Consider the following 22,574-nt stretch of genomic DNA (forward strand, 5'->3'; position numbering starts at 1 on the left):
AAAAGATCTCTTGCAGCTAAAAGGAAAAGAGTAGCCCATGAAGTGTCGACAGCGGGTTTTCTCTCTTAATATCTGCGTGGTCCTTAATCATATAACCGTAAATAAAATGTGTTGAGTGCGTCGTTAAATAAAACTTTTTTTTCTTTCGATTTACCATGTTGACCGAATTATGGCCCTTGAACTTAGGGAATACGGAAATTTGTTTCCCCTCCAATGCCTCAAGATACTAAGTTTGATCAAGTTTGATTTTTATGACAATTTACCTATTTGTGACAGATGTATGGCCCTTGAATTTAGGAATAATAACGAATGGGGAGTGCAGATTATATGTATATGTTAAAACACAAAGTGCTATTTGGCAGGATTGTCAATTGATAGTAATGAATGGGGAGTGCAGATTATATGTATATGTTAAAACACAAAGTGCCATTTGGCAGGATTGTCAATTGATAGTAATGTATGGGGAGTGCAGATTATATGTACATGTTAAAACACAAAGTGCCATTTGGCAGGATTGTCAATTGATAGTAATGAATGGGGAGTGCAGATTGTATGTATAGTAATGAATGGGGAGTGTAGATTATATGTGTAATAATGAATGGAGTGCTTATTATATGTATAGTAATATATGAGAAGTATACGCTACATGTAGGTAATAGTAATGAATGGAGAGTGATGATATGTATAATAATGAATGTTGATGGTAGGTTATATGCATAATAATCCTAAATAGACCGCGCATTAGGCGAGCGCTTTACCACTTGGCTAGGTTATGCTGCTTGTGCTTCGAGATAATCATGAATGTATACGTTATAAATGTAACTTGTACACATGGTTAGTATCGTGGTATTTGTATATTATTGTTTTATACTCCGATATCCACATATGTTACGAACATGTACCAAAATTAAGTTACCATTATTTGATCATCATTCTTCTGTTTTTTTAAGTATAATAATTTTCCATTTTTAATCACACATGATGAGTTATTATTTGCAAGGGCGGATCCAGGAAAGTTTTGGCCTCTTTGGGTCAAGGTCAAGGTCAAAGGGTTTTACGTGCACGTTCAGAGCAAGCTGTTGTAGCGCACGCCTGTCGTGGGCACAGTTGCCGGCCTTGGCCGGCCTCTCTGTCCAAGACAGGAAAGGTGGGGGGGGGGGGAGGAGAAGGGACCGTCTGCACTGGCAGGTGCAAGGGAGCACCAGCAGTCCGATTGAATCGGTAGCAGGCGGATGGGCCTCTTTGGGTCCGCCCCTGATTCAAATACCCAACACCCTCGTTTAGATTCGCCACCGAGATTTATACCAACTTTTACAAAGTGCACTGGCCATGCAAACATCAAAAACAGTCAAAACATGTAATTATGTCAGTCCTTAAACATTATTATAGCCTACATCTAATGAGGGAGTGCATATCATTCAGAGGGAGTGCATATTATACATATAATATAGACTGGGGGAGTGTATATTACATGTATAATATGCACTGGGAAGTGCTTATTCTACGTATAATGTTGACTGTGGAGTGCAAATTCAGGGGAGTGCAAATTATATGTGACACCGGTTTGTTGTGTTTTATACCGAGGTACTGCCGTACCGTCAACTTTACATCTTTAACATTGTATATGTCTGGACAGCACCTGTAGCAATAGCCGACATACTGCTAATATTTTTGAATTGTCAGACTACGCCTGTAGAATTAGTGGGTATACTGCCAGCACTTTTGAACTGTCAAACTACACAATTACTGAAAACAGAAGAGTTGAGCGCTTACGATGGAAATATCTAACAAAGTATTTTTCATAACGGGGGCGTCTCGAGGCCTTGGCAGGGGAATGGCAGAAGCGGCACTGAAAAAGGGCGGAAAGGTAGGTCTTAACGAATTTCTGACTATAGATAAAACTATTTTTATTCATAACTGCAACGTACTGAATTAAGATTGGTTTAAGGATATTTCGCTTTCTTGGTGTATGTCCTATTGTGACTTTTGTTCACATTGCCGGTAATAGTCAAACGTCTGAGTTGTAGAGGACAGTAATACTTCGTCTCAATCTAATGAAAAGAACTGTCAATAGGAACTGGAACTGGCGATTAACGTGCACATTCAGAGCAAGCTGTTGTAGCGAACGCTAGTTTCTCGGTCCAAGACAGGAAAGGTGGGGGGAGGGTGGAGGAGGGACCTCCTACGCTGGCAGGTGCAAGAGAGCACCAGCAGCCCGACCGTGGTCGGTGGTGGGTGGGTGGGGGGGGGGGGGGGGGGTGTGCTATGGAATTTGGAATGTTCAGTAGAATTAAGTCCAAAGAGAAAGGGTGCGTATTTTTGATGAAGGAAGTTAGGCGCAATTTGAAACGGTCGATCTAACCTACGAGTAGGTTTGGATATTAGTAGGCCGAGAGTAGGCTAGCTCAGCTATTAAGACCTGGCCGGAGTTGGTACGTCTCCTTAGGTTGCCCGTTGGGCCCTTAAAAGGGTTGAAAATGGGCAGAATTTTGAAAATAGCAATTAGTAAAAAAGTTAATAGAATTAAAAAAAATTAATAATAATAATAATAATAAAATAAAAAAATTACAAGCCAAAAATAAAAAGAATTGACTGCTCGACCGAATATTTATATAATTTGGAGCATTTTAGAAGGACAATCCAAAAATAAATAAGAAAAAGAAGAGAGGATCGGACTATTTAATAACATTTTAAAAAAAGTGATTTCGACATAAAATTTTGAACGAAGGTCTAAAGTAATTAAAGTCCGATCTATATGTCCACGTGAGTTTGGAGAGGGGAGGTAAGTTGGAGGTTGGCGGAATTTGCAATAAAATTTAGAAAAAGGTCAAAGACCTAAAACCAAATATGGAGAATAATCTTCATGTCTGGAAAAATTCCCCCAAAAAATAAAATTAGAGTGCAGGGCCAAAACTTTTTCTGGCGATTTGCGCAATTTAGACGGGCTGTCAAAATAAAGTGTGTTGGACTATTTATATAAAAAAAATAAACATACATTTTAGAACTGGAACCAAAAGTTTAAAGTCCAACTAAGTCCTAAATCTGGAGGAAAGGTTGCTGGAAAGGTCGCCGTCTATGGTGTCCCTATGAAGTTCGTGACGTCGAGGTTGGGGGTGTACTTCCGGTAGACGGAGGCCGCTACTGTCTTGGTGATGGCGTCATAATCTTTCCCCGATATGATTTTTAAAATCCAATGAATCGTCGGGTTGTCCATGTTGGATAGCAGTAGCCCCTGGTGGTAGACGCCTGACCGTCGGACGGTAACACACAAAGCTGGTTAATCGCCGTCTAGCATTACTTTGTGTAATGCAAAGTCCCCCTCTGCACGGCTTGTTGGAAGCGGCTGGTATAACCCGTGCTTCGGAACGCTCAAAGAGCTTCCTGACGTCCTCTTTGTTGCACTTGACAAGCCGTTGGTAGCGCTGATGAAGTTTGCCGTCCTGTAGTGACCACTGTTCGGCTCGTCTCATGTCGGGTTGCGGCGGTCGACTAAGAGGAGAGCGTGGCTTGTCTTGTTGCTCGCTCTGTTGAGCGGTTGCCTTCCTTTTCACAACGGCGACTGATCGGGCCTGCGACTCAACAGGGGCCTTCCATTGTGTCGGTGGCGTCGCTGGAATCGCAAAGATCGGAGAGAGTAGGGGGTACCGTTGCTGTGTTTAGAACCGCTCCTGGCGTCTCTGGCAGATCAACGATGGCAGGCTGAGCAGGCTGTCCGCTTCGTTGACTTGTCCGGTCGGGTTGGGGGTGGCGTCGCAGAAGGGGCCGACGCCGGTGGTTGAGCCACCGGGTTTGACACCCCCTCCCTGTGCCGCCCCTGGCGCACGTTTCCTCTTCCTCCACCTCCTCTTCTTCTGTTGCACCGGTTCGCCATACTCCAATGTCACGGTTGCCCGTGACCCGGTGTACGCGACGCGATACTCGAAAAGGTTTCCATAAGAAGCTATGAGTTCCCCCCAGGTGGGCGGGTAACTCAAGAGAGCACGAGACTACGTCCGTTCTCATCGCTAACTTGGACTGGGAGCAAATCGGAACATCGCTGATAGAATCATGCCGAGTGCACTTTCCATACGAGTACTAGACATTGTTACCTTTTAGATAAATTTCATGCGTTTTGATTGGCCAATAGCCAATGCATATCACAAGTATACCGTCTCATTTGCGGGAAAATACAGAATTTGCGGGTAAATACAAAATTTGCCGGGGTGTACGAAATGTCACGTGACTTGCTTGACTGGTTATACGAAAATACAAACTGCGGATGAGACCAACGAAATTTTCTCCAACACGTCTTACTGATTAAATTTGTTAAAAGACTTGAATTCATTCTGAATGGGAATACCACAATTCGGTAAATTTAATTTTTACTGTTTATTTGAAGATTTCTTAAGCACGTTTGGCAAAAAATTTGCTAAATTGTAGTTTTTAGTGTATTAAAATCTAATACTAGAATATAGCATTGCGTAATCAGTTACCGTGGTAGAACTTGGGCTAATTATCAAGAACATATTTTTAAGTAATAACTCGACATGTTTTTTTAAAGGTTCTACAAGTTAGTACAACACGACAAATATTTTTGTTCGGCTGCGGATGTTCAATTTTGTTTTTCCCGATACGATTTCATCATAATCGTAAACGTTTAAAACACGCAAGTAAGGCGCTAAGAGTTGTCTGCCTTTGCGAAACACAGGTATCGAGGTTCTTATAGACAAAATCAATTCCTATTGCCGATAATGTTAACGTTTACTAATAAAACTGAGATAAGCAGCGTATCAAAACACCCAGGAAGTACAGCAATAAAACGTGTGGCACTTCACATCTAATCTATCTGGAAGAAAATGGGGGATACATACTATTTAAGAGATTTAATTAATGTTTTGAATAGCAACCGTAATTTTTGCTGAAAATTGCAGTTCCATTTTTAGGGGTACACTCATGTCACCTTAGTCTGCGCGTCATGTTAATGACATTACATTACGTCTTGAAACAAGTGTCGGGGTATGTTTGTAAACAAACAAACAACGTTAATTTAATTCACAAAACCGTTGTTAAAACAATACATCATGATTGTGAATATATGTGTAAAACTGGTTGATAACACTTTTATTGAAAAACACTCTGAATTAATGCACTAAAAGTATACTTTTGCCAGCTTCAATCAACATGTTTTTCTATCACCTGTCAACACGTGTCTGTCAACGTTGTAATGATCAACCTTGCATATCAACTTACATAAATTTACATAGAAGCTTCAATACATACCTTATTGTAATTTATGAATCCATAAATGAAATGAATGTCTTATTTAATCTGTTAACGTAAACATCCAAGCATACTTTGAATTTCTTTCCGAGTGACAATACAAAATGGCTGCACACAGACTTTGAAGATTGCACTTACAGCATGGTCTATTTTAGCTATAGTCTGTTTCAAAATTATTATTGATTGTCCCTATATGTCTAACGAACATTATTTGTGCTCATTTACACAGTTAATAACAGACAATTTTTGTTGAATAATGATCAAATATTGTTACATTGGCTTTTTTTTATATTGTCATTTTCTGTTGTCCAAACTAAGGAGCATGGAACAACATTTATATTTATCTCATTTGCACAATCTAAATGTTTCTGAAACAGACTATAACAGGAAGTGTTTGTTATTTAGAACTTATAAAAAGTTGGATCCATTGTTTGTTGCTGTTTTATGTAAACATTAGCGACAGAAGTGGTTGTTTTAATGTTTGCTGCGCAGGCCAGTAAATGCAGGGGGGTCCCACTAAAAATGTGCTCATTACTTGAGTTTAAAAAACATTAAAATTAAAATAACTTTATTTGTAACACGTTTATTGTTCCATTGCACTGTGGCGGTGAAACAAATATTTTAAAAGAAATATTTTAACTTTAAAATATAACACAAATGCTTAGGTGTGCAGACTTAGGTGCCACCAGTGTACCCCACATTAATTTCAAACTCTGGTATATACTGCATAACAACTGTATAAGGGTCATTCCATGTCAGATCACCCAATGGGTTAAACCCTACCCTCTCCAATTTCAATGAAAGTTTCAGCTCAATCAGACCAACAGTTTCCGAGTTATGTCCTTTTCTTTTTTTTAAATTTTGTCAAAAAAAGGGCGTGGCTGCCCTTTTTTAAATTGCCATAACTCAGCAACCAATGGTCCAATTTTGACAAATGAGGTATCATTGGAAAGGGGGAATTACAAGGAATCCAAATCTGGCACTTTTTACCTATATTTTGACCTTGAAATTGACCTTGTGGGACACGTGACTTTGAGATGACCTTTGATTAAAATTATAGCCCAACATGTTATTTACAACATATAAAAAAAATTGGAGGTGGAAAATGTTTCAGTAGTCAGCAATTTCAGATTGAAATATGTTTACCTGCTGTTGTTCTATGCTCTCTGTATAGACTGCATGCCTTTCACTATTAAATGTATATGCGTCAACACTGTAAATGTCATGAATGTTAATGATACAATATAGTGTGGCAACTAGGTAACCAATTGATTAAGGAAAACAGAATCTATAAATCACTACTGGTAGTTTCCTTCATCTTTGGTTAATTTTATATATTATTGTATTTATGTTTATTTGAGGAGTCTGACTACTTGATTGAAGTCACAAGCTTTCTAGTCTTTAACTATCCATGTTGAACAGACTTTGGAAATTCTGATGAGATAATTTTGGCAGATACTGTAATTCCTGGATGAAGATGATGTCAAGGATGGGGTCTTTATAACACAAAGTATATCCCTTTCTGGAACCCAAACTTGTCTGCTTTTGACGGCCAGTGGAACTACCTTGAAGGTCCACGAGGGTGCATGAACTTGACGTTATAGTCTCCAAATTCCTCTGAAACTTCATCCACCAAACCAATCCAAGGAATACCATCATAGAGGCTACAGACAAAGTTCTGCGCCTTCATTTCTAGTGGAATTTGTGAATCGTCATTACTATCATCGAAATTGTTAGTATCTTGAATATGTACCAATTCGGGTGGATTGGATTGTAAACTCAGTTTGAAAACCTGCATTGTAGACTGATAATGGGACAAACGATGGTACTGCAGGGCTTTGTTTAACGACACTACTAGAGCTCATTGATTTATTAATCATTGGCTATTGGACGTCAAACATTTTGTAATTTTGACATATAGTCTTAGAGAGGAAACCCATTATGTTTTTCAATTAGTAGCAATTGATCTTTTATACGCACCATCCCAGAGACAGGATAGCACATACCATGGCCTTTGATATACCAGTTGTAATGCACTGGATGGAGCAAACAATAGCCCACTGACAGGGCTCATTCCCAGACTTGTCAGCGCACCAAGTGAGTGCTTTATCACAGGGCTACGTACCGCCCCTGCCATCTATTTAACTGTGTACAATGAAATAGCATTTGTTTGGCAGTTTTAAAAAGTTCCATATATATGACTATTTTTCTGCCATTTATTGCTGAATTGTGACAATTCCATTTTTTTAAATTCTTTATCCATTAAAAAAATTTGTTTTACCCTTCATTATTTATACATGTACTACATTGTAGGCCTATCACTAAATGCTATAAGTAACTTTTTTCAATTGGATTCTCTGCTGCTTACGGTACAGGCCTATGCTTGAAACCTTACAAAATAAGTGTCAAATTGTGATGCAGTACCTATGGTGAATAAACAAATTATTATTTAGCAATCTTACCATAATGACTTGCTCAATGACATTTTAAAGTACAAACATTCTTCACTTCATCAATAAGGATGTAAATGTACACACATAAGTGTGCCAGTAGGCCTACAGACCACAGATAGTAATTAATCTTAAAAATAATTATCAATACTAATTACATATATAAGTAATAAGGATCAATTAGTTCTTTTGTTTGTCAGTTATCTACTGGAGATTTTCTGATACTTACATCTTAATGGATCTTGGAAATGGAGGGAAATCCGAGATCTAATGGATAAACATAAATTTCTTCGATTTTAGATATTCATGCAGCATGCTCTGAATTGGGGTTGGGGGGCCTGCAGTTTCCTCCACATGGGGTCCAAAGTCCATTCAAGGGGCCATAACTTCCTTTCAGGGTAGTCCCCATGGTAATATAGTTTAGCCTGTTCTAAACAATATGAGATGTTGGCACAAGATGTTTTTGATAATTAGGCAATATTTCAAAAAATTAATCTTAAATCTGTTGGATGCTGGACTATATTGTTAGAACATTCATGACATTTACAGTGTTGATGCATGTACATTTAATAGTGCTTAAATACATGTGCAGTCTATACACAGAGAGCATAGAACAACAGATAAACATATTTCAATTTGAAATTGCTGACTAATACCACATTTTCCACCTCCATTTTTTAAAATGTTGTAGATAACATGTTGGGCTATAATTTTAATCAAAGGGCATCTCAAGGTCACATGTCCCACAAGGTCAATTTCAAGGGCAAAATATAGGTCAAATGGTCATTAGCCCAAAAGTAACCCAAATATCAGGAATAATGCCAGATTTGGATTCCTTGTAATTCCCCCTTTCCAATGATACCTCATTTGTCAAAATTGGACCATTGGTTGCTGAGTTATGGCAATTTAAAAAAGGGTGGCCACGCCCTTTTTTGACAAAATTTAAAAAAAGAAAAGGCCATAACTCGGAAACAGTTGGTCCGATTGAGCTGAAACTTGGAATTTCAGGTTTTTTGGCCACAATAACTCTATATACATTGAAATTGGAGAGGGTAGGGTTTACATTTCCTTTTTGGGGGGGTGATTTGACACGGAATGACCCATAACAAATAAAAGTGTATTTATTTACTGTCCGTGGATAATAGTATTTGCACAAATAATCAATGTCACATATTACTACCAACCACACCCATAGCTGTTTTTATTCCGTAAATATTTAATGGTGCACCTCAAACTGTGACATGGAACTATCTTCTTTGGTACCATGCAACCACGAAATGGTTTCAGGGTAAAACCACCCGGAATCCTTGTTGACACTCTTAATACCCAAACAGCTAACAAAAAAGCTGTAGATAATTTGCATAGTAATTAAGTTATTTGTTTACAAATCCAATATATTTTGAGGCGTTTGATGTTATTATGTTGTTATTAAACTCAAACTCAAAATGTGTGTGTACTTTATTTAAAAGTTTGACTGTTAGTGTATGTAACAGATAAAAATCAACCTCCACTTAGGGGATTTGAACCACAGACTCTCAGTACGAGAGTCCAGTGCTCTACCAACTGAGCTAATAGGGAAATTCCCACTAGCTACTGCCAGTAGGAGCACTTTATACCAACACTACGTCAGCTCCAATGTTACCGAATGGTTGTATACAAGAGAAAACACAAACAACTCGGCAGGGAGTATAAAGTGCTCCTACTTGTAATTTTACAAAAAAACAGATCTAAAAGGTAATAAATTTGTTACGCAGGTTTTTGACAGGGCGTACAGGATTGTACACTCTGTCAAAAACCTGCGTAACTAATAGTACAACCACAAAATATTTTTTCTCTGTTAGTGTATCCTTTCACACATTCTCTATGTTTCAAAAGCCTACTTTCTCTATGTTTGGTCCACGATCGATTTGGACAGGTTCGGCAATGTAACTATTAAATAGGCCTACATGACAGCCTGCAATATGGGGCTGGTGATATAAACAAAACCAAAAAAAGTATATTTGTTAAAAAAACATTACATGACTGGCGTTACCAGTTGCATTGATAAATACGAACAATGCACAAACTAAATAATATGAATAAATAAACATCGATTGTATAGATTTATTCCCTTTTTCAGGTTTTTATTGCAGGTTCCAACACAAAAATCGGCGAGGAAACCTTAGCAGCCCTACAGAAGGAATATGGAGCTGACAATGTCAGATTTGGAAAATGCGACGTTAGCAATAAAGATCAATTTACAGGTCAGTGGCCCATTTCACAAAACATCGTAAGTTTACGCCTGCGACTAGCTGTTATACCCGTCATACGTTTACACGTGTTTCACATCTATTTCATGCAGAAAATTACATCATTATGGAAGAGTGAGCATTTTAAGAAGAAAAGAAAATGAAATATGTGTACTTCAGACTATATTTACTGTATTTTTAATAATAATAAAAATCGTGGTTTAGTCGTAGATTTATGTTTACGTGCAAAACTAGACTTACGATGTTTTGTGAAATTGGGTCCTGTTCTTTATTGTAGCCACTGGTTTCGGTTTCCAGTTTATTATTTTTGAAATGATCCTATGCCAAGCATTGCGATTCAATTCATAAAAGAAAATGGAGAACATATTTTGTGTTGTATGTTTGGAACAGGCAGTAACATACTGTAAGGGGATTTTTATTATTAAATGAAAGCCATGTTTGGGCGATTTTTATATTTATTTATTTATATATTTATTTATTTTTATTGATATTTTTATTTTTATTTTTATTTTTATTAAATCTGCCATCTTGAGCATATTTTACCTTTTTACTAGTTATAATAAATCATTCATGTTAACTTTCCTTTAGTGACATGCCATTCTTCGATTTAGTTAATTTTGGTGACTTAAAATTTGGCATTTGCTGTTTGGACACTGAAAGGGTGGGTTGCTTCTCTCCACTGTTTAGTGGTACAATGGCAACATATTGTATGTTATATCCAGCTAGTCAACGAAAATATACGACAATTTTTTTTATTAAAACTAAAGTTCATATATGCATGTTACATTAGTAAATGATATTTATGTGGGATGGGGATGTGAGATAGTATCTTTAAGGCTAACTTTGTAGCATTCGTAAATCATATATAGTTCCTGCTAAGGGAAACAACAACACAATATTATTTAGTTATTTACTGTGTGCAATAACATTTGTATACTTTCAGCTACCTTTCAGTCGGCTGTGAACAGTTTTGGTCACATTGACGTGATGGTGAATAACTCAGGAATACTGAATGAGAAGACATGGGAATTGATGATAGCGATCAATGTGGTACGTATTAGTATTATGGTAATCGGTGATTTGTTTCGTAGTACATGTACTAACTGGAGAATACGGATTTGTTTCCTGGTTGGCACAAGGCGGAGTATTTTCGCATGGTTCTTTTCCAAATTATTATTTTTAATTTTGATGATTAAGCAATGGCATGTGATCTATCTGCAAAAAAACCTGCCTCGGTGGTGTCGTGGTTAAGCCATCGGACATAAGGCTAGTAGGTACAGGGATCGCATCCCAGTACCGGCTCTCACCCAGAGCGAATTTCAACGACTCAATGGGTAGGTGTAAGACCACTACACCCTCTTCTCTCTTACTAACCACTAATAACTTACAACTAACCCACTGTCCAGGACAGACAGCCCAGATAGCTGAGATGTGTGTCCATGATAGCATGCTTGAACCTTAATTGGATATAAGTCACAAAATAAGTTGAAATGAAATGAAAATCCTCACAAAAATTGTGTTTTTGATTGTGGTCTACATACAAGAAGTACCGATGAAAAAGACTGACTGCAACCCTTAGTCATAGTGTCAGGACGTTAATCTCTTAGTACAAGAAGTACCGATGGAAAAGACTGACTGCAATCCTTAGTCATAGTGTCAGGACGTTAATCTCTTAGTACAAGAAGTACCGATGGAAAAGACTGACTGCAACCCTTAGTCATAGTGTCAGGACGTTAATCTCTACGTACAAGAAGAACCGATGGAAAAGACTGACTGCAATCCTTAGTCATAGTGTCAGGACGTTAATCTCTTAGTACAAGAAGTACCGATGGAAAAGACTGACTGCAATCCTTAGTCATAGTGTCAGGACGTTAATCTCTACGTACAAGAAGTAACGATGGAAAAGACTGACTGCAACCCTTAGTCATAGTGTCAGGACGTTAATCTCTTAGTACAAGAAGTACCGATGGAAAAGACTGACTGCAATCCTTAGTCATAGTGTCAGGACGTTAATCTCTACGTACAAGAAGTAACGATGGAAAAGACTGACTGCAACCCTTAGTCATAGTGTCAGGACGTTAATCTCTTAGTACAAGAAGTACCGATGGAAAAGACTGACTGCAACCCTTAGTCATAGTGTCAGGACGTTAATCGGTTTACTGACATCCAGTCACACATTACTGACATTCAATCTCACATTACTGACATCCAATCACACATTACTGACATCCAGTCACATTACTGATATTCAATCACACATTACTGACATTCAATCACACATTACATCTATGCACTTTACGAAGCTAATATAATGACTGAAATTTGGTCTACACTACTAAGTTTTTTACAGGGTTTTTTTTCTCAGTTCATAAACAATACAAGTATTAGAAATATTTGACATAACACTTCATAATGTCTTCGAAAAGAGATGTATCTAATTTCACTGTGTTTAAATGTGGCATTCTTTTAATTTCAGAATGCAGTTGTTTGGGGAACTAATTTGGCCATGGAACACATGCGTAAGGATAAAGGTGGTAGAGGAGGGGTGATAATAAATGTGTCTTCAGTAGCAGGTGAGTAATAAGAAGTAATATTAATTACATAAGGTATATATAACAGATACATCAACCTCCACTGAGAGGATTCGACCTACGAACTCTCTGTATGAGATTTCCAGTGCTCAACCAACTGAGCTAATATTTACATGCAAATGGTTGTGCAAATTGCCAGAAATGATCCTTAGCCCTTAGTCTAGGGCATTTACCCCCTGGACATTTCACACACACACCTGAGTATTTTCCCCTGACTATTTCTCCCTGGACAATTCCCCTGGTATATCCCCCCCCAGTAAATTCTCCCCAGTTTTGATATATGACATTATATTTTAAAATGTTTATGTATTGTTTGCTTGTGTTTTGTTTCTCCTGTACATGTATTGTATTTGCATTCTTGTTTATGGACCCCCCCTTCCCCCAACAGGTTCTCAATTAGCAATAAATGCACTTCATGCAGTTTTCCCTGACACCAGTGTATAAGGCTGTTTGTACCATTTATCCTAGAGTAGGTACCGCAGAGTTCAGGCACATGGATTACAGCAAGATTCTGATACAAAGCATGAGTTATCACTGAAGATCAGGATGATTCTAGCAATGGCATTCGTGCCAGTTGCCGACATACCAGCTACATTTGAAGCATTACAAGGTGATTGTCCAGAGGACATACAGCCTATTCTTGATCAGTTTGAAGATGTGTTCATTGGATAAGCTAGATGCCGTGGTCGGAGATACCCAAGATTCCCACATTGCACGTGGAACTGCCACGAGAGTATAAATGAGGGATTGCCACGTACCAACAACCACTGTGAGAGATGGCACCGCAGGATGTCAGCAAATGTTGGTGCATGTCATCCAAACATATAGGTGTTCTTGGATGTCTTGACTCCTTCAGAAAGAACTATCTTTAAACAAAGTTACCATGACCCAAGCACTTGCCAGAGAAGATCCACCACCTCAACTTGGCAAATACAGAGACGTCACCAACAGACTGAGGAATACTGTTAGAGAGTACAACAACCGACCCGTGTTGGAATACTTACGTGGAATTGCCCACGTTAGAGAGTTCAACAACCGACCCGTGTTGGAATACTTACGTGGAATTGCCCACGTTAGAGAGTACAACAACCGTCCCGTGTTGGAATACTTACGTGGAATTGCCCACGTTAGAGAGTACAACAACCGACCCGTGTTGGAATACTTACGTGGAATTGCCCACGTTAGAGAGTACAACAACCGACTGTGTTGGAATACTTACGTGGAATTGCCCACGTTAGAGAGTTCAACAACCGACCCGTGTTGGAATACTTACGTGGAATTGCCCACAATCTGCAAATGTAGACTTCGGATGACTTGATTTGAATATGTTCATGTGTTTGTTTTGAATGTGTTTCACATAAAATATTTCTTTTTATTTATAATAGTGTTAGTAATTCTTACTAATGACTGGGGGGATGACCGGGGTGGGTGGGATGACCTTGAGGGAAATGACGGGGGTGGGGTGGGGATGGGAATGCCCTTTTGCCATTAAGCATGTATGTATCAAATATCAAAACATGTATATCTAATTTTTTAATGGCATTACATACAAGTGTGTGTATATATATATATATTCTAACACAAAAAAGTGCCTAACTATAGTGTGCTTCCCCCCACCCCCAATCCTCCACCCCTTCACACATCGTCCCTACGGTTCTGCTTACAGTAAGTACGCCCGTGGGACCATGTTTTTTTTTTCAAACATCTTTTCTTTTTTTTCTTTTTTCCCCATTTTTTTTTTAGGTTTGGTACCATTTTTGTGGTTTCCTGTCTATGCGGCTACAAAACATGCGATAGTTGGATTTACTAAAAGCTGGGCGGTTAGTAGAAATCATTTATTTAGTCATGACTATGCGGAACACTTGACTTAATCTAGATAAGACTAGATTAAACTGGCAAAAATATCTGTATTACGCTGTTGGTTGACAAAGAACAGCAAAACATATTTTTCTTAACGTTTACCTCATACAAACACAGAGCCCATGTAGAGGGATATACATGAGTTGTTCAATACAGTATTATAAATACAAGCAGAGTGAAAGCTAAATCAAAACCCCAATATATATAAATTAATTCAGTAAGTACACACATATATATCATATTATGTACCATTTAACAAGTATACTGCTGTACCATTTTGACAGTAAAATAATTATCTAGTATGCAAAAGACGTCATAACTAAATAAAATGAATAAATAAAATGAAAGAATAAATAAATACTAATAATTAAAAAACAAATAAATTAAACCCCCACCAAACAAAAACACCGCACCAACATTCGATCTCTCTCTCTCTCTCTCTCTCTCTCTCTCTCTCTCTCTCTCTTATATATATATTTATTTTTTTAGCTATAAAAAGTATCTGTGCAGGTGTGCAAATTGTTCAATAAATTCAGTAATAACAAGATGTAATAATTAAGATTATTAAGTTAATAAGTAATAAGAGCAGGTTGTGTGGCGTATGCAGGTTTCTTCTCCAGCATTCTAGATGGAGTGCCAAAGTAACTTATGTCTGACATCCAGTAACGGCTCACACTGGAATAAATTTTAGTTTAGCCAATTTTCAGATATGTAGAATATTTCCTTGAAAATTATTAAAAATTAAAAAGTGGTTAATTTAAGTACAGTTTTGTTACCCTAAAACTAAAGTTTTGTATAAAAATTAGCATTTGGCTAATTTGACAATGGTGAGCTCTGCAGTAGCCAGTGATCAAATGATATAAGTTGATAGCAAGGAGTCTTCAACTTTTATTATTTTGATATGTATATTATATGGAAGAAAGCGGCAATACATGCAAATGAGTCAGTTATTTAAAAAATTGTGAATGGCATGTAGATAAAAAACACACACAAAAAAAAACCCGTAATTGGTCCAAGGATTACCAATGTACATTTTTCATATATTATTTTCTTAATCCTTACCATCAATCAATCAATATTAAGATTATTGTAATTCAACATATTTTAGGTTATTCTATAAAAATTAAAAAACCCACACTGAACTTGGTGATATAGTAGTTAAGACTTTAGTATGGTAGGTATTGGGTTCGCCTCCTGGTACCGGCTTCCACACAGAGCGAGTTTAACGACTCAATGGGCAGGTGTAAGGCCATTCCACTGACTTCTCTCTCACTAACAACTATTAACTCACCACTAACCCACTGTCCTGGACAGACAGTCCATATTGCTGAGGTGTGTGTTCATGTTCAGGATAGCGTGCTTGAACTTATTTGGATATAAGCACGGAAATAAGTTTAAATGAATGAATGAATCTATACGGTTATTCTCAAATGGGATGGATAGTTTTAACCAGGACTGAGGTTTGTGTAGGTAGCACGTGTTGGCCTTACAAGGGAGTTACACTGTAATTTATGAAATTATATAACTCTAGTCAAAGTAAATTCTATTTTGTTATGTTTTTTAATGGACTTTCTTTGCGTATGTTCCAGTCAAATCCAAATATATCCAGCATGGGAGTGAGATTGGCCTGTCTGTGTCCATCCTTCGCAGACACACCTATGATACGTCCAAAACCAGATGAGTGTCAATGCCACGACATTCTAATCGCCTATCTCGAGATTTGTGAAATAATTCCGTAAGTAAGCATTTGAATCATTTTTTATTTCAGTTTATTTTCATGCTTACCGTATTTGACTGGAAATAAGCCCATGTCTTTGAATAAGCCCACCTCCGTTTTGATAGCATTTAAGAAATTAGGCCCTCATTGGTAAATAAGCCCACCCCCAACTTCGTCACCTTATAAATAACACGAAATTGCAAGTTTGCTCAAAGTTCATTTAAAAGGTCATACCTCCTGCAGATAATTAAACACAAATGTAACACAATATTTTACCACCAGTGAGATTTAGCAGTCTGACAATAACAGTGTGTAACATTGTTTTCAATTTCATGCCTGCAGTATTTCTTTGAAGTATCCAAGCCCAAGTATGAACTAAAAACCAATGTCTATTTTTACCACCAAACTGGGTCCGCAGTTAACGCTAATTAAGCAAATACCATATTCTGATTGGCTAAGAACAATGACCTTAGATTGACAATTTTTTGTAGTGTAAGGTGGCTGCCTGTGTCAGAAACGTGTGTATACGCTATTGAGTTTGTTGTTAATTGATGTTGTTTTAAGTCTTCTCAGCATTAAATTTTGGATGTAAATAAACCTCACTGGTAAGTAATTGTAACATAGGTGTGTTTCTGATAATTAGATACTAGTAAAAAACCCAGAATTTAATTAACAAATAATTATTATTTATTAATAACAAATGGAACACTAATTAATAGATATGCTACTGAACGTTTTTTGTTTTCTTCCTAGTTCATTTAATTATTATTATTTATTTTAATTATTATCATTTTTTTTCCCCAACAAAACTGGCCCCGTATCTGGGAATAAGCCCACCCCATGCTAAGCTCACAATGAGTTGTCTTGGCCCCCTGGGCTTATTTCCAGTCAAATACAGTATATCCATTGATTGTTATTTTTCCAAAATCTAAGGTTAATCTAGGTTTAGGTAACACGAAAACTTCATGAAGTTGTCTCCACATTCCAGTGTTAACCTAGGTTTAAGAAACACGTTGGACTGTATATGGTTGTCTCCACATTCCAGTGTTAACCTAGGTTTAAGAAACACGTTGGACTGTATATGGTTGTCTCCACATTCCAGTGTTAACCTAGGTTTAAGAAACACGTTGGACTGTATATGGTTGTCTCCACATTCCAGTATTAACCTAGGTTTTACAGAGCACAATATTTCACGCGAACCGCCATTCTGTTCACGTGTCGGTTACGCAAAATTAAATTTACGCGAACCGCAAATTGGTTACGTCGTGACCTTTAGACGTTCAGAAATTAAAACTTGCAGACTTCACGATTACAGGAAGTTTATTCATACAGACATACTACTAGTATTCTGACAAATGTTTGAGTCTGATTTTTAGATACTTGATGCGCGGCAAACCAGTAGACAACGGTATATTGCAACGGTTGTGACTTGCGACCAAAGGCTCAGTATAGAGTCGAGCCAAAAGTTTTAAAGAAACGTGCACGGACCACTAAGGTGCCTAAATTATCTGCTGCTATTTTATTGCGTTTGGTGGCACTAATACGCTTCCGTACTAAAGGAATATATGTAGACATACTATTGGATTGCCTATAATTTTACAAAGGTTGAAAATGGTTTTAATGTAAACAAAAATGCAAAAATGTCACAAAAGCTGAAAAATACTAACATCGCATAATGAGCTTTAAATAACAAACATTTGGAACGTCACTGTAGTATAGAAGTACCATCGATAAAATTAAAGTAGCATAGCCACCGCAAAATATCAGTGTCAAATTGTGGTCTTTCTTTTTATGTTATTATAAGATTTATTTTTATTAATCTAATCATGCACCAATGAGTAGCCTGTTTTATAGTTCAGAGGAACTGGACATTTGTTGTTTGGGTTTTTGGTGGGGTTTTTTTTTTAATCTGCTGTATACTAAATTTTACATAGTGACAAATGGTAACCTTTATTTGTTATTTATAAAAGAAAATTATTAGTCTAATCATGCACCAGGGAATGGGCATTTTTCCTCCAAATGTATCTATTTTGTTTCAGTACTGGGCTGATATTTAGTCCTTTTACAATAGTGTTAACTTCCGCAAGCTGCACAGAGGTTCTAGAATACGGTGGCCCGTCACGGTAAGATGTGTTTGTGCAAACTGCACGTGCTTTCGCGGCTCGACTTGGGGATCCTTCACTTTTGTTGTTTTTATCAGCGAAGTGAAGTTTTCTACTGGGATGTATGCGGCCATTGGAACTGATTGAACGCTGGAAAGCTTCTCGTTTCGACAGTCTGCACCACCAGGTTGGATTCTTTTTTTAGCGAGATTCCTTGCCTCCACGTCATTTCTCCGTCTGACTATGTTGACTTTCTTTTTTCGTGACTCGTATGACGGCCATTCTGCAGAACGCCACGGTTGTTCGCGTTTAGTCTCTACATGTCCGAGTCCGTCCTAGCAGCACTGGAAGATTGACCGCCCCACTCTAAGAAGAAATAGGAAGCGGGGTCGGCCCCTACTACTCTTTTCTAGACTTTACTTTGTTTTATTGTGATACCATCTCGTATCCTCCGGAGACGGGCCCGTCCGCACCACTATACCAACCTATGACGACTGGACTATACCCTAGTCTGATTCTCTCTCTCGTTCAGACGAGTCCGGCTTTTCAAGATCTGTATTTCAGCACAGCACTACACCTTCAACGTCTATTGACTGTCAATCTAGGGGTTTTCTTGACGGGATGCAACCCATCTGGTCCCTACAAGCTGTGCACCCTAACGGCCTTAACGAGGCCACTCACGTGGACATATAGATCGGACTTTAAACTTTTAGACCTTCGTTCAAAAGTTTATGTCGAAATTACTTTTGTTTTTTAATATTATTAAATAGTCTGATCCTCTCTTCTTTCTCTTATTTATTTTTAGACTGTCCTTCTAAAATGCTCCAAATTATATAAATATTCGACCAAGCAGTCAATTCTTTTTATTTTTGGCTTGTAACTTTCTTTCTTTTTTCTCTTGTTTTTAAAATTCTATTAACATTTTTACTAATCGCTAATTTCAAAATTCTGCCCATTTTCAACTCTTTTTTTTCTGTCCCGGGACAAGCCCCTGGCTATCCAGAGACAGGCCCCGGGACGGACATGCTCGAAACTCTAGTGGTATATGAGCATGTAAAAATTATTCGCACTCACACTCGATGCCCGAGGACAGTGGTTTTTAGATTCGGGCAACTAAAAATTACATTTTGCGATCCCGATGGCAAGAAACTGTTTTATAAAATGTTTTCTTTTGTATTTTGTTTTAACTTTATGTTTGAGCTAAAAATTATGTATTTAAAATATAATTTCAATGTAACCGATCAGGTGATCCACAGGTTACGCAAATATAATACATGTAACCGAACGATTGGTTACCTAGGTAAAAACCACGTAAACCGACTTCTGGTTACCTCTGATTTCGAAATATTGTCCCCTGGTTTTAGCTACACGTTGAAAACTTTATATAGCTGTCTCCACAATCCAGAGTTAACCTAGGTTTAGGAAACACGTTGAAACCCTTGACCCTGTCCCACAGATGTACATATTTAAATTGTTAAATGGTGTCAAGTTGAATGTTTTTGTACATGTTTCATTCCAGAGTGATTGATGTAGGTGATGTCTTCATCAAACTGGTTCAGGACGAGGACAGCAATGGGAAGCTGATGGCCATCATGCCAGGGTCAGATTCGTTTTACATGGAACAGGTGCTTGATCCGCCGCTTGTGATGCCCAAGTTTGATATGAGTCAAGATGTCAAAAAATAGATCAAAGTGACCTGGGTGGTGTGTTGGTTAAGCCATAGACCTAAAACTGATAGATAGTCTATAGTCCTTGACATAGGGAATGTCTTTTTTCATAATATGGGATATACTATAGGTTCATATCCCAGTAGCGGCTCAGTGTCCACTCCACAGATTTCTTTCTCACTAACCATGAACAAATAAACATTGACTCAGGCCCATCACCTGGGCAGCTATCTCACTACAGCGTGCTTGAAGCTTAATTCGATTTAATTAGGAAATCAAGTCAATATAGGCAACGAATGAAAGAAAGTCTAGGTCATCAAATAGACGCATTATTATTTCTATGTGAAAACCTGTCTACCTATTTGTTCTCATGTTGATAAAATCATTTGAGTTCAATGCCTCCCAGTCACGCATTGTACTCTCCACCTTATACATTGACCTGCCTTACAATCCTAACAGGACTTACTATTGTCACTGGAGGTTTGTTTGGGTAACCTCCCTCCCCTGATTAGTAGTAATATGTATCATTAATTATTTATGCAAAATTATACTATCCTATAAATAAATACACTTTTATTTGGTACCGGTATACAATTGTTACACTAGAAGTTCAAACCAGTGCATATTACCCCCAAAAATGAACCTGCAATTTTCAGCAAAAATGAGGGTTGTTAATTAATGAATGAATTAATGAATTTTTAATGATATCCCCAGCACGGGGTTGCTAATAAAAACATTCATCAATGTCTTAAATGGTATGTGACTCCCATTTTCTTGCAGGTCAATTAAATTTGAGTTGCAAAACTTTTCATAACTTGTATGCATAGTAAATGTTAACATTATCGGCTTTAGGAATATATTTGGCACAATGGAATCTTTGTGACTACCTAGCGCTACATCCAAGACAGGCTAGGTTTTATTAATTTAAACTACAAAGCCAATTTTTTTTGGTTGTACAGAACAGAGTTAATGGATATTTTGAACATTATGATGGCATACAGTGACTGTCAAAACAGTAATAATTAATGATACCATGGAAGAATAAATTCAACGAACAAATTTTCAATTTATTATTCAAATACTAACATGAAGGAAAGGAAGTTAAATATTATTTAATCATTGTAGGAGTTACCAATGATACTTTTTGTTATGCTTAGTGTTACCGAATGGTTGTATACAGAAAAACACGAACAACTCGGCAGGGGTTTACGATTTATTCTGGATCATCAATCGGGTGGGATATGAAGATCCCTGGTTCCAAGCATACGTATATACAAATACACACACAAACAAAGACCCTGAAATAACAAAAAAGGAATACTTATAGTCACATATATATTGAAATCTCAGTTAAAATAAGAACATTAATTATATACTTCACATTCAGAATTAACCTATATACTAGCCTGTGTTATCACACTGACCTTTTAAGCATAAATAATGTCTTATCCAACCACATATCCATACATTAAATTCAATACATCATTGAATTTAAGGAATCATAAAATGACTTAGAAATCACTGATTACACATAGAACACTGTTTAATACATTGAATGTCCTTTTCTAAAGAAACACTATAAAATCACTTTTAAACATATTTCATAAATACAAAGCTAAATAAACCATAGCCTGTCTACAAATAGTTTACCTACCGACTGTGGGTCGGGTCTTTACAGAAGCATAATGCTGGTTGTCACCTACATGTGGTACCTAATAATAAAATAAAGTAAATTAAGTACACATAAATCCATAGGTGTACACAAACTAATTAAACAACTATCTCATAATAACTTAGTTATTATGTTACTTTATTAAATACTGTAAATTAGATAGTATAATCATTTATGATAGGAAATATAGACTTTAACCTATTCTACTAGCTATTCTATAAATATAACGTAACCATTTAATAAAAAGCTAATCGAGCTAAGTCACAATGTTATATTTAACATAACTACAATACTATTACTTTATTATTAATCACTAAATCTCCTGATCTCATTTCTTGATTAAAATAAGTAATTAAGACAGGTAGTTAATGTGTAAACCATGTACAATATGTATTTACCTTTAAAATTCTCTGTGAATGTTAGTTGTGCAGTTGCTGTGAACAAAAGCTTGTCTTCTCATAAAAGTGGTCTGTTCTCCTTGAATGTCATAAAGCTTCTGACCAGGAGAACACAGAAACAATGACACTGGGCTTGCAAGAACTGAGTTGTCAGTGAGCACAACCCAAGCCCAGAAAACCAGAGAAAGCGAGAAAACAAAGAAAGCCTGCACAAGTATAACCTGACAGAATAAAACTATGTGAACAGTCTTTTAAAATAGTATGTGCGTAGTGAATGTAGTTTAAAACACCCGGTTACACTTAGTAAAATTATATTGGCAAATTTGTAACAATTTCGAAAACATAAATATTACAAGTTCAGTTAATAAACATATTCAAATCTTCGATTTCTGTTTTTCCTCATTTACGTGCTTTTATTTTCAGCTAGTTTGAAAATGATTATATCAGATTTAGTTTTTAGTTTTGTGTTCTCTGACACTTGTCTTTTAGTAAAATTACATTTCTATTGGCTCGTCAGACAACATCGTTAAAGCTCAAGTTATGCTTGTGGTTTAAACTACATGTATATTTATTTCACAAAAGAAATGGATTGGCAAACAGGCCATTGGC

The 22,574-nt window shown here is 37.1% G+C and overlaps 1 protein-coding gene across 1 annotated transcript; it reads left to right on the forward strand.

The window, feature by feature from the left end:
• Window positions 1-1,586: 1,586 nt before the first annotated feature.
• Window positions 1,587-22,348, forward strand: LOC121367853 (15-hydroxyprostaglandin dehydrogenase [NAD(+)]-like). The gene is made up of 7 exons (XM_041492277.1): window positions 1,587-1,867; window positions 9,829-9,952; window positions 10,902-11,008; window positions 12,435-12,531; window positions 14,293-14,369; window positions 15,999-16,144; window positions 19,748-22,348. Exons 1-7 carry the CDS (start codon window positions 1,775-1,777, stop codon window positions 19,911-19,913), a joined length of 810 nt encoding a protein of 269 aa, XP_041348211.1. The 5' UTR covers window positions 1,587-1,774; the 3' UTR covers window positions 19,914-22,348.
• The last annotated feature ends 226 nt before the right edge of the window (window positions 22,349-22,574 follow it).

This window comes from Gigantopelta aegis, chromosome 3 (assembly GCF_016097555.1).
Source record: "Gigantopelta aegis isolate Gae_Host chromosome 3, Gae_host_genome, whole genome shotgun sequence".
Classification (NCBI taxonomy): Eukaryota; Metazoa; Mollusca; class Gastropoda; order Neomphalida; family Peltospiridae; genus Gigantopelta; species Gigantopelta aegis.

Excerpts from the sequence above, each read along its gene's own strand:
- LOC121367853 (XM_041492277.1), top strand. The coding sequence starts at position 1,775 with ATGGAAATATCTAACAAAGTATTTTTCATAACGGGGGCGTCTCGAGGC. Across the intron at positions 1,868-9,828 it reads CACTGAAAAAGGGCGGAAAG|GTTTTTATTGCAGGTTCCAA; the intron begins GTAGGTCTTAAC and ends TCCCTTTTTCAG. Across the intron at positions 9,953-10,901 it reads CAATAAAGATCAATTTACAG|CTACCTTTCAGTCGGCTGTG; the intron begins GTCAGTGGCCCA and ends GTATACTTTCAG.